General features: G+C 36.6%; 1 protein-coding gene across 2 annotated transcripts in view; it reads right to left on the bottom strand.

Annotated features, from left to right (window-relative positions):
• DNAH5 (dynein axonemal heavy chain 5) overlaps positions 1-12665 on the bottom strand; it is a 267264-nt gene that overhangs the window by 54368 nt on the left and 200231 nt on the right. For both annotated transcript variants that reach the window (XM_070587179.1, XM_070587178.1), the window contains exon 60: positions 8829-9008. In XM_070587179.1, coding sequence (XP_070443280.1) covers positions 8829-9008 — 180 coding nt within the window. The remainder of the gene's footprint in view (positions 1-8828; positions 9009-12665) is intronic.

Below are 12665 nucleotides of genomic sequence, written 5' to 3'. Positions count from 1 at the left end.
TGTAATATTAAATGCATTCAGGTACCTTAAAGAACACTGTAATATTAAGAGTTGCAGAAAAAGAACAAAACCGAATATTTAGAATCACCTGCCCAGCAGGACTCATCACTATTGACAAGGATCTTAAAACAAGACAAAGGATGGAAGATAATTGTTCACTGAATATAAAGATCTAGGATTTGGAGGTAGTGGGAGTCTTGATGTTGTTCCTATAATTTTTATATATTGCTCACTTTCCAGAAAAGAATTGATATCTTGAGATGCGACCAATTAAAAACATTTGTTTTAAGGAAGCTACTAAATTAGACTCAAAAGACACAGTCAAAAGCAATAATAGCAAAAGATGAGGTGTAGAAGAAAGTCCACACTCACAGGAATTTAGATACTTTTCAAAAAATCTTCAAAATCCAACTTCTCCTTTTTAAGTCTTTAAAATGTAAAAATGGATTTTAATGGGGAGAACCACTACTTGAGTGATATTCTTTCTGAGTGTTTGAGAAGAAAAGATTATCTTAAAACATTCTTTTTGAAATAAATTCTTTTCCTATCTGAAAACCTCAGGTTCCCAAATTTCGGCAGAATAATTTGTTAAAGAAAAGTCAGAGTCCCATAACTGACTAGAACTAATGACAGGCAAAAGCACAGCTTAAAAATTATAGTTTAGGTGATGTCAGCATCATGGCGGAGTGAGCTCTCCCAGTGATCTCTCCCATCCATGATACAATGAAGAGGACATTCATATTCCAACAGAGAACATCCACACAACACAAAAAACATCTGAGACTCACACAGCCATATGGTGGAAGTGGAAAGGCTGGAGCCCCCTTCGGAGGAGGTGGAATGGGGTAAGAGAAAGCCTTGCTTCCTCCTCAAAAGACTGAGATGTGGGGATTGCATGCAGCCTCTGAGAGGGCAGGAATTGGGGGGGCACCCCTCTGTGGGAACATCAAAGATCCCTGAGGTCCCTCACAGCCTAAGGGAAAGCCCCCTACCAAGGTGAAAGCTATCGCAGGGGTGACTTCATCAAGCCAACATTCCAGGAGAGCAGATAGCGAGGGCAGAGCAAGAAGTACCCAAAAGTACACAGAAGAAAGCACCCCTCCCCCTACCCACCCAGCACCCAGCTCCAGTGCCTGGGATCCTGGCTGAATGCAGAGAGATCAGAATATGCAGCTCTTGACCCCTGTCCAGCGGCGATAGGTGGTAAGGCTGACCAAATGATACCACAATGTGAAAGAACAGAGCCACATCCTCTAGTAGAATCAAAAATTATATTAAATCTCCTGACCAGAAGGAAAATGACAAGTACCCAGAAATCAATCTTGAAGACCCAGAAATATGCAATCTAAATAACAGAGAATTCAAAATAGCTATCATCAAAAAACTTAACAAGTTAAAAGAGAATGTAGAAAAACAATTCAATGAGTTCAAGAGCTACTTCACAAAAGAGATTGAAACTATAAAGAAGAACCAATCATAAATATTGGAGATGAAAGACACAATGTAAGAGATAAAACAAAACATGGATTCCCTGAATGCTCGAGTGGACATCACTGAGTAGCAAATCAGCATAATCAAGGATAGACATGTTGAAATGCTCCAGATAGAGGAGGAGAGAGAACTAAGACTAAAAAGGAATGAAGAAAGTCTCTGAGAAATATCAAACACAATTAAGAAATGCAACATAAGAATTACAGGTATTCCAGAGCGAGAAGAGAAGGAGAATGGAGTAAAAAGCTTGTTCAAAGAAACAATAGTGGAGAACATCCCAAACCTGGGGAAGGAGATGGAAATCCACGTGAAAAGGGCTATTGGATCTCCTAAATATGTCTATGTAAAAAGACCTATTGCAAGGCGTATAGTAGTGAAACTGGCAAAAGTCAATGACAAAGAAAAAGTACTAAGGGCAGCAAGTCAGAAAAAAATAACCTACAAAGGAACCCCTATCAGGCTTTCAGGAGATTTCTCAGCAGAAACCTTACAAGCTAGGAGAGACAGGAATGATATATTCAAATCTTTGAAGGACAAAAACTTTCAGCCAAGAATACTCTATCCAGTGAAAATATCTTTCAGATATGATGGAGAAATAAAAACTTTTCCAGATTAACAAAATCTAAGGGAGTTCATAGCCACAGGACCCCTCCTACAAGAAATACTCAAAAAGGCCCTCATATCTGAAAAACAAGGGAGCAAGGTGTTACAAAGCATGGAATAAGGACGTAAATAGTTGGACAAAATCAGAAAGTTGTAGCTATACATCAGAACAGGTTAGCAAATACTCAAGTATAACATTAAAGAAAAAGGGAAGGAAAACACCAAAAACAAAGATAATCTTGTCATTTTAACCACAAGCTCACAACACAAGATGAAATAAGATGCGACAAAAACAACATAGGAGGAGAAGAGGGAGGGCACTGAATAAGTTTAGTGTAAGGAAATAAGAGGCCAACAGAAAATGGACTACCTTACTTATGAGATTTTGCATACAAACCTCATCGCAACCACTAAACAAAGAAGCAGAACAGAGACACAAATAATAAATAAGGAGAAAACCAAGAAACCCAACATAAAAACTATATGACTCAATTGGTAGACTGAAATACACAGGACAAGAAACAAATGTAATGCAGGAGAACTGGAAAACAAGCGATAAAATGGCAGCATTAAGCCCTCATATATCAATAATCACCCTAAATGTAAATGGATTGAATTCTCCAATAAAAAGACTCAGAGTGGTGAGATGGATTAAAGAACAAGATCCAACAATATGCTGCCTCCAGGAAACACATCTCAGCTCCAATGACAAACACAGGCTTAGAGTGAAGGGATGGAAGATGATACTCCAAGCTAATGGCAAACAAAAGAAAGCAGGTGTTGCAATACTTATAGCACACAAAGTAGACTTCAAGATAAGACAGGTAAAGAGAGACATAGAGGGCCAATATATAATGATCAAGGGGACACTCCACCAAGAAGACATAAAACTTATAAATATCTATGCACCCAACACAGGAGCACCAAAGCACATAAAGCAACTATTAGAAAACCTAAAAGGACATATTAATAATAACACAATAATAGTAGGGGACCTCAACTCTCCACTCACATCAATGGACAGATCATCCAGACAGAAAGTCAACAAGAAAACAGTGGAACTAAATGAAAAGCTAGACCAATTGGACTTAAAAGACATATATAGAACACTCCATCCAAAAACAGAAGAATATACATTCTTCTCAAGTGCACATGGAACATTCTCCAGGATAGACCATATGTCAGGAAACAAGGCAACCCTCAATAAATTTAAGAAGATTGAAATAATAAGCATCTTTTCTGATCATAATGCTATGAAGCTTGAAATTAATTACAAGAACAAAGATGAGAAAGGGACAAAGATGTGGAGACTAAACAACATGCTATTGAACAACCAATGGATCATTGAAGAAATTAAAGGAGAAATCAAAAAACACCTGGAGACAAATGAAAATGAAAACATACCATACCAATTCATACAGGATACAGCAAAAGTGGTACTAAGAGGGAAATTCATGACAATACAGGCTCATCTTAACAAACAAGAAAAATCTCTATCTCAAACTACACCTAAGTGAATTAGAGAAAGAAGAACAAACAAAGCTCAAAGTCAGCAGAAGGAGAGAAATAATAAAAATCAGAGCAGAAATGAATGCAATTAAAACAAAAAAGGCAGTAGAAAGGATCAGTGCAACAAAGACCTGGTTCTTTGAAAAGATAAACAAAATTGACAAACCTCTAGCCAGACTTACAAAGAAAAAAAAAGAGTAAGCTCAGATAAATAAAATTTGAAATGAAAGAGGAGCAATTACAACAGATACCACAGAAATACAAAGGATTATAAGAGAATACCATGAAAAGCTATATGCCAACAAAATGGACAATCTAAAAGAAATGGATAAATTCTTAGACTCTTAGAACCTCCCAAAGCTGAATCAAGAAGAAATAGATAATCTGAATAGAACAATCCCAGGTAGAGACTGAAACAGTAATCAAAAACATCCCAAAAAATAAAAGCCCAGGACCAGAGAGCTTCTCTGGAGAATTCTGCCAATCTTTCAGAGAGGATTTAATACCTATCCTTCTCAACCTGTTCCAATAAATTAGGGAAGAGGGGGAATGCGTCCTAACACATTCTATGAGGCAAACACCACCCTGATACCAAAGCCTGACAAGGACAACACAGAAAAGGAAAACTACAGGCCAATGTCGCTGATGAACACAGATGCAAAAATCCTCAACAAAATATTGGCAACCTGAATGCAGCAAAACATCAAAAAGATCATACATCATGATCAAGTGGGATTTATACCAAGGCACAGGGATAGTTGAACATCTGCAAATCAATCAGTGCGATATACCACATTAACAAAATGAGGAATAAAAATCACATGATCACCTCAATATATGCAGATAAAGCATTTGACAAGATCCAACAGCCATTTATGATAAAAACTCTTAACAAAACAGGGATAGAAGGAAATTACTTCAACATAATAAAGCCCATCTATGACAAACCCACAGCCAATACTATACTCAATGGGGAAAAACTGAACACCATCCCTCAGAGAACAGGAACAAGACAAGGGTGCCCACTCTCATCACTCTTATTCAACATAGCACTGGAGGTTTTGGACAGAGCAATTAGGCAAGAAAAAGGAATAAAAGGAATCCAAATAGGAAATGAAGAAGTGAAACTCTCGCTATTTGCAGATGACACGATCTTATATATAGAAATCGCTAAAGCATCCATTGGGAAACTATTAGAAATATACAACTACAGTAAAGTTGCAGGGCACAAAATCAACTTACAAAAATCAGTTGTGTTTCTATACCCCAATAATGAAGTTACAGAAAGAGAACTCAAGAATACAATTCCATTTACAATCGCAAGAAAAAGAATAAATTACCTAGGAATAATATAACTAAGGAGATGAAGGATTTATACAATGAAAACTATAAGACATTATTGAAAGAAATAGATGATGGCATAAAGAAATGGAAAGAGATTCCATTCACGTGGATTGGAAGAACAAACATTGTTAAAATGTCCATAGACCCAAAGAAATCTACAGATTCAATGCAATCTCAATCAGAATCCCAATGAAACTCTTCATGGAAATAGAACAAAGAATCCTAAAATTCATATGGGGGAGCAAAGACTCCAAATTGCTAAAGCAATCCTGGAAAAAAAGAACAAAGCTGGAGGCATCACAATCCTTGACTTCAAAATGTACTACAAATCCATAGTAATAAAAACAGCATGGGACTGGTACAAAAACAGGCACAGAGACCAATAGAACAGAACTGAAAGCCCAGAAATAAAATTGTACATCTAGAGACAGCTAATCTTCGACAAAAGTGCCAAGAACATACAATGGAGAAAAGAGAGTCGCTTCAATAAATGGTGTTGGGAAAATTAGACAGCCACTTGCTAAAGAATGAAAGCAGACCATCCTCTCAAGCCATACACAAAAATAAACTCAAAATGGATCAAAGATTTGAAGATAAGTCCTGAAACCATAAAACTTCTGGAAGAAAATATGGGTAGTACACCCTGTGACAGTGGATTTAAAAGGATCTTTTCAAATACCATTTCTTCTCAGACAAGGGAAACAAAAGAAAAAATAAACAAGTGACTCTTCATCAGACCGAAGAGCTTCTGCAAGGCAAAAGGAACCAGGATCAAAACAAAGAGACAACCCACCAATTGAGAGAAAGTATCTGCAAATCATATATCCAACAAGGGGTAGTCTTCAAAATTTATAAAGAACTCACATAACTGAACAACAGAAAAAAACAAACAGCCTGATCAAACAATGAGAAGAGGATATGAACAGACATTTTTCCAAAGAAGATATACAGGTGGCCAATAAGCACATGAAAAGATGTTCAACATCACTAATCATCAGGAAAATGCAAATCAAAACTATACTAAGATACTACCTTACACGTGTTAAAATGACTATAATCACTAAGACTAAAAATAACAAACGTTGGAGAGGGTGTGGAGAAAAGGTAACGCTCAGACACTGCTGGTGAGAATACAAACTGGCACAGCCACTATAGAAAACAGTATGGAGATTCCTCAAAAAACTAAAAACAGAACTACCCTATGACCCAGCTATCCCACTACTGGGTATCTACCCAATCAACCTGAAATCAGCAATCCAAAGTGACCTAGGTACCGCTATGTTCATTGAAGCACTATTCACAATAGCCAAAACATGGAAGCAACCCAAGTGCCCATCAATCAATGATTGGATAAAGAAGATATGGTGTATATATATACAATGGAATACTACTCAGCCATAAAAAAGACAAATTCATCCCATTTGCAACAACATGGATGCACCTGGAGGGTATTACGTTAAGAAAAATAAGCCAGACTGAGAAAGACAAACACCATATGACTTCACTCATATGTGGAAGATAAACAAACACATGGACAAAGAGAACAGTTCCGTGGTTACCAGAGGAAGTGGGGTACAGGGTGAGCACAGGCGGTGAAGGGGAGCACTTATACAGTGATGGACAAGAAATCACATACAACTGAAACTTCAGCATGATGTCAATGATTATGAACTCAAAATAAAAACAAATTTAAAAAATAATGTAAAAAAATTGTTTTAATTATAATTAGAGCAGCTCTGCTCTAAGCTGCTGCTATGGCTTAAACATGTAAGAAAAGCAGAGCCTTTGTGTCAACTCACTAAAGCCACCCACTCATGTCAAACTATCACAGCCCCAAAGACTTTAAATATATTCCAGGATTTTACTCAGAAAATATAAATAAATAAATTTTTTTAAATAAAGCTCTCAGAAGTTGCTAACCAAAAGGTACTGGATCCTTCAAATCCGACGGCCCCCCCTTAGGAGCTATAGGACTCTACTCAGGGTACTTAAACTCTGAGCCTCAGTTTCTCCATTCAGATTTTCAAAAACTACCTCCTAGGGTTTGTGTGTGTGTGAGGATTAAACAAAATCACATATGTAAAAACCCAAGTCTGGGACCTGGCATATAAGGAGAGTTCAGTAAATAATAGATATTGTTAGTGTTATTATCAGTGTTGAATATTTAAAGCTCTCCTATTGTAATGTTCTGTTTATATGGCCTGATATTTTCTGTTTTTCACAGAGTTCTCAAGGAGAAATCTCATTATGATGAACTTGAATAGAATCCAAATTGTTATTGTTGTAATAAATATTTCTTTGTTTTTTCACTACTAGAAGTCACTTGGCCTGTCTATTGAGATTGTAAGGTGAAAGAAAACTGCCCCTCAGTCTCTGTTATTAATTAGTGTTGAAGAGGTTCCAGTTGAGTTTAAGGAGTGCCCTCAATCTCTCCTAACCTAGGAAGCAGGAGTTTGCGAGCGACGGCCCTCCAGGAATAAGCAAACTGAGACCCCAGATGCTGGATGCTCTTAAGATTATACGACAGCACTTCCAGACCAGACTTCTCAGAAAGAGAAGCACAGGTTCTAGGAGTAAGTAAAAGGTTCCCTGTCTGATGGTGTTCCCTTCACTCCCTACTGTAGGATCTAGATTGTCCTGGGACTGGTGGAATATACTGAACAGAGGGGAGGAGACTTCATTGTCCTTATGTAAGTCTTATTTAGAATGTCCATTATTTTGTACTGATTCAGCTCATTTTATTTAAAGTAACCACACAAAATACAAACTACCCATCATGAATTCAACTAATCCTTTTAAAGACACTATGTAGGCTTAAACACGAGAAAAATTTGCAAAGGACACCGGTACTGTCCATTTTATATGGTGGTTATAACTCAGTCAATATCAGAAGGCCCATTTTTGATCTATGTTGGAGCCTTCAATGGTTCAAAAGTCCATAATGTTAGACAGCATGACATCAATGATTTGCTCTAAAATTCTCTGAGTCAAATGAACATTTGTTCTTTTAAGTTGCCCTGGCAACCCAAGGACATCAACAACTGAATAAATGACCCCGGTATGGTAAAAATTAGAAAATAAAATGGGGCATTTGCAACAACTTTATCCCTGTCTTCTTTCTACTCAATTATTTTTATCATGAGTATTAAGTTCCTTGAGTAGTTTATGAGTGTAAGTGGATTTTAACTGATGGTTGAGAGAGATCAGACTTATACAAAAGCAAAATAATCAACCAAGCCATAAGGTGTGATTTTTGAGACATCGGTATTCCATTTTCATAACAGGTACTTGTCTCTCCATCTGCTGAAGACTGAGTGTCACTGAATGGTGGGGGATTGTGTACGAATGAAGCTTAGAAATGCAATTACTCAAGGGGAAACACAGGCATATTCTCAAATCACATTAAATAATAAATGATACTCAGTTTCTCTCCTGAGGGACAAAGAAGAGGAGAGGGAGCACTGTGTCATGCCGTGCAACCAAGACCAGCCACCAGTGTCTATGTGTTGACTGACCCTGTCTCACTCAGAGGATTCCCTGGCAGGAGATAGTGGACATTATCAGGGGATTCTATGCTATAATTGTCTGTGTTTCTTTTTTTCAAGTTGACATTGTGGAGGAAAAATATCCAGCAGCCCACAATGGACTTAGCATCCTTGTAGAGAGTCCATGCTTACAGGTTCATGCAATTCTGATTGGAGTAGGATTACAGAGAAGAAGAAACATTCTGTACTTGGCCTTTCTATCACTTCCTCTCTCCGTGGACTTGAGTACAATAACACCAGGGGCCACAAGCTCCTGTGCAGCATGACAAGATAAAACCACTTGACCTAGAGACCCCTTGCAGGTGCACATCAGGCAGTCCTACCAAGGAGGCTTACCTTCAGAGGCAAGACTTCTCTGTTTATAGAAAAGAAGGAAGCCATGGCTTTGGTCCAGGAACAAAGACCGGCTACATTCCCACACACACGTTTAGCAGTTTCGATGTTATAGTCTGCCATTTCAAAGTAAGGATTCAAAAATTCTATCACTTCTTCATTGATTGTGTCTTTTGGGAATTGCTATGGAAGAAAAGAGTAAAATAAAGTCAAAATACTTTCCATGAAGTCATACTCACCTTATGTTCACAATGCCGCTGAAACTGTTGAACAACCAAGAATGGATGAATGACATCATATTTTGTCGATATTTCAGGATATTAGCCAAAAGTCCTGAAGTTGAAAGCAGAGTAAGCAGTGAGAGCAAAGAAGTTAGAGTATACTTTATCCTCTGTGGACAAGAGATAACAACCCTCAATAATTTTCTGGGACCCAGGGAAAGAATAAATTATTTAGGTGATGAACACTAATATGGTTATTAGAATTTCCAAGGCAATAAAATTTTCATGTCATTAGTCCTAAATAGGCAAATTACAAACCCATAAAATCAACAATGGAAAACAAACACAGACAGGTATTATTCAGCCCAAGGACATATGTATATTTAGCATTTAGCAGCAACTAAATGCTTAATACATTCAGACAGAGGTTCTATTAATCTCACCTGAGATGTGAAAATAATAACTTGGACACTAGGCCTTAAGGGTGATGAATCCATTTTTAATCATAGAACTCTTGAGAATATGAGAGAATTGTTATCTTCTGGAGGGATAAAATTTAAAAACAGTAGCAGAAATGGATTAAGAATGCCTTCTTGCATCAAAAGAGAAGACTGGCCAAAAAACAAAACTGGATCTTTTAAAAGTGGTGTTTGATCATCTAAACGAGGATGACTAAATGTTTTCCAAGTAGAAAGAAACTTAGCACCTAAATAATTCAGAGAAACAAGCCTTCACAGAATACACATAACATAGGGTAGAACACAGTCCACTCAGACTTCATTTAATGCAAGTTTCCTTTATGAGACGTAAAAATTGTGAAGCCAGAAGAAAAAATGAGAATATTTGGGAGCAAGAGAGGGGTGGTGGTGACAAAAGGCAAATAGCAAGGGAGCTTCCAGGAGCAGTGGCTCTGGCACCAGGTATACAAAGCAGGAACCCAGGGTCACTTGCCAGGATGCCAATTCTATTGACACATTTTTCTGTGAAAATTGTTTGAGTGTCCCCTGTCACCATTGCCACCCACACTGGTACAATCAGAGTTAAACACCACCTCCTCTCCACTCAATAGCGTGTTATTTCCTCACAGTGGCACTTTCATCATGGTCTCATGTTTTAATTACCTAGAACAAGTCTGTGTGGCCCACAGTTTCATAAGCTACTTATTGTTATAGCTGCTATAAGGTGCCTCACAAGATGCTCTAGCCACAGCAGCCATCTGGGCAATGCTGAATTGAAAACTGAATAAAAAATAGTGCTAAAGTGATTGCTTGAGAAATGGATGTGGGTTGGATATTCCCAATTAGTTGTCTCCAGACCTACATATGAAAAATAAAACAATAAAACTTCTAGAAGAAAACGTAGAAGCATTTACTCTGCCTTAGAGGTGGGCAAAGATTTCCTAAACAGAACACAGAAAGCACTATTAAGGAAAATATTGATAAATTGGACTACATCAAACTTAAGAAGATCTGTTTATCAAAAGGCACCATCAATGGAATGAACAACTAAGGTAGAAAGTGGGAGAAGATATTTGCAAATGTATAAAAGACAAATTACTCATATTTTATATATAAAGAAATTCTACAATGTAATAAATGTAAATGGACAATAGACCTAAACCGGCATTTAACAAAAGAATTCTCAAGAGGCTCAAAAATCAATGAAAAGATTTTCAGCATCATTAGTCATCAAGGAAATGCAAACTAAACCCACGATAAGACACTACTACAAACCCATCAGAATAGCTAAAAATGGAAAATGGTTAAGATATGGAGCAACTTATACACTGCTGGTGGGTGCGTAAACTGACACAACTATTTTTGAAAATTCTTTGGCACTATCTACTAAAGCTGATTAAATGTATAACCTAACACCCAGAAATTCCACTCCTGAGTATAGAGCCAACAGAAATGCAAATATGCCCACCAAATGACCTGTAGACCAATATGCATAGCAGCTTTATTTATAACAGCCAAAAACTAGTTATGACCCAAAAATCCATCAACAGTACAATGGACAAGCACATTGAAGCATATTATGGAGTTTCACACTGGTTCTGGTTCATACAAGCTCGTAGGAAATGACTGCTAAATTTTCAGGAAGTTTGTAAACTGCTTGTTAAATATAGCCAGTGTTAAAAATTAAATTATATAAAATTACAATTAAATAAATTTTATTTAAAATAAAAATAATGTATAGTCAAAAGTCATCACTTTCTAATTATTTTACTACATTTTACTATCTATGTTTTTGAGATCATTTACATCTATTGTCTTATATGGTGGGAATACTATATAATGGTGTGCCACTATGCACCTCTTCCCAACTCCACATTCAGCAACATCACTTTGGTAGTTTGACAGTGGCTATGGTGGGGATATTTACACCATGGAAATTGGCAAAAACTGCAAATGAAAGCATTTTTTTTTCTCCCCAGAGAATCAGTTGTTAAACATTTACCACACACTACTGCATATTCATATACTGGAAAGCTATACAGCAATGAAAAAAGAATGAAAACTGTCCTGTGCAACAATAAGAATGAATTTCAAAGACATGTTGAACGAAAGAGGTTGAAACAAAAGCATTTGTATGATATGATTTTATATGCGTAAATTTCAAAATAGACAAAAGTAATTATCAGGATAAAGGTTAGAATAATAGTTATCATAGGGGAGGTTGTTGACTGGGTTGGGACATGAGAGATTTCTGGGGTCTGGAAATGCAAATCTTGATTTCAGTGTTCATTAATATGTATATACATATGTAAATATTGATTAATCTGTATACTTAAAATGTGTGAATTTTATCATACGTAAGTTCTATCTCATAATAAAATAAAAAGATGCAAATTAATTCTCAAAAAGTTCCTATGGAGACTTGCAAAACATAAATACATATATATTTGTATTCATATGCATACAATATATGCACATATGTATTGGTTCCTTAAAATGATTTTTTTTACTTCTACTGCAATATATCACTAATGATGGTTTAATATGCCTAAAATCTGTCAGGAAAAGTTATAATGCTTACAATGGCTTATAGTCAAAACAGAAAATTCTTCTCTGAAAAAATACTTAAATACATGTTCAGAATATTCAGGCTTAAAAAATAAGGAAATCCTGCCATTTGTGACACATGGAGGGACCTGGAGGACGTTATGCTAAGAGAAATAAGCCAGACGCAGAAAGATAAATCCTGCATGATCTCACTTACATGTGAAATCTAAAATAGTCAAGCTCATAGAAGCACAGAGCAGAACGGTGCTTGCCAGGGGCCATGGGGAGGGGGAAACGGGAAAATGTTGGTCAAGGTGTACAAAGTATCAAGATGCAAGACGAATAAGTCCTGGAGATCTAATGTATAGCAATATGAACATAGTTAACAATACGGCATTGTATACTTAAAATTTTCTAAGTGTTCTCACCACAAAAAAGGAGAGAACAGTAACTACGTGAGGTGATGGATACTTTAATTAGCTGACCGTGGCCATTATTTCACAATGTATCCGTATATCTAAATATCAAGTTGCACATCTTAAATATATACAATTTTTATTTGCCGATTATACCTCAATAAAGATGACAAAATATTTAATAAGTAAAAATAGGTA

This window comes from Equus przewalskii, chromosome 20, assembly GCF_037783145.1.
Source record: "Equus przewalskii isolate Varuska chromosome 20, EquPr2, whole genome shotgun sequence".
Lineage (NCBI taxonomy): Eukaryota > Metazoa > Chordata > Mammalia > Perissodactyla > Equidae > Equus > Equus przewalskii.
Note: the sequence above shows the minus strand (reverse complement) of the source record. Positions and strands in the feature narration are given on the sequence as shown.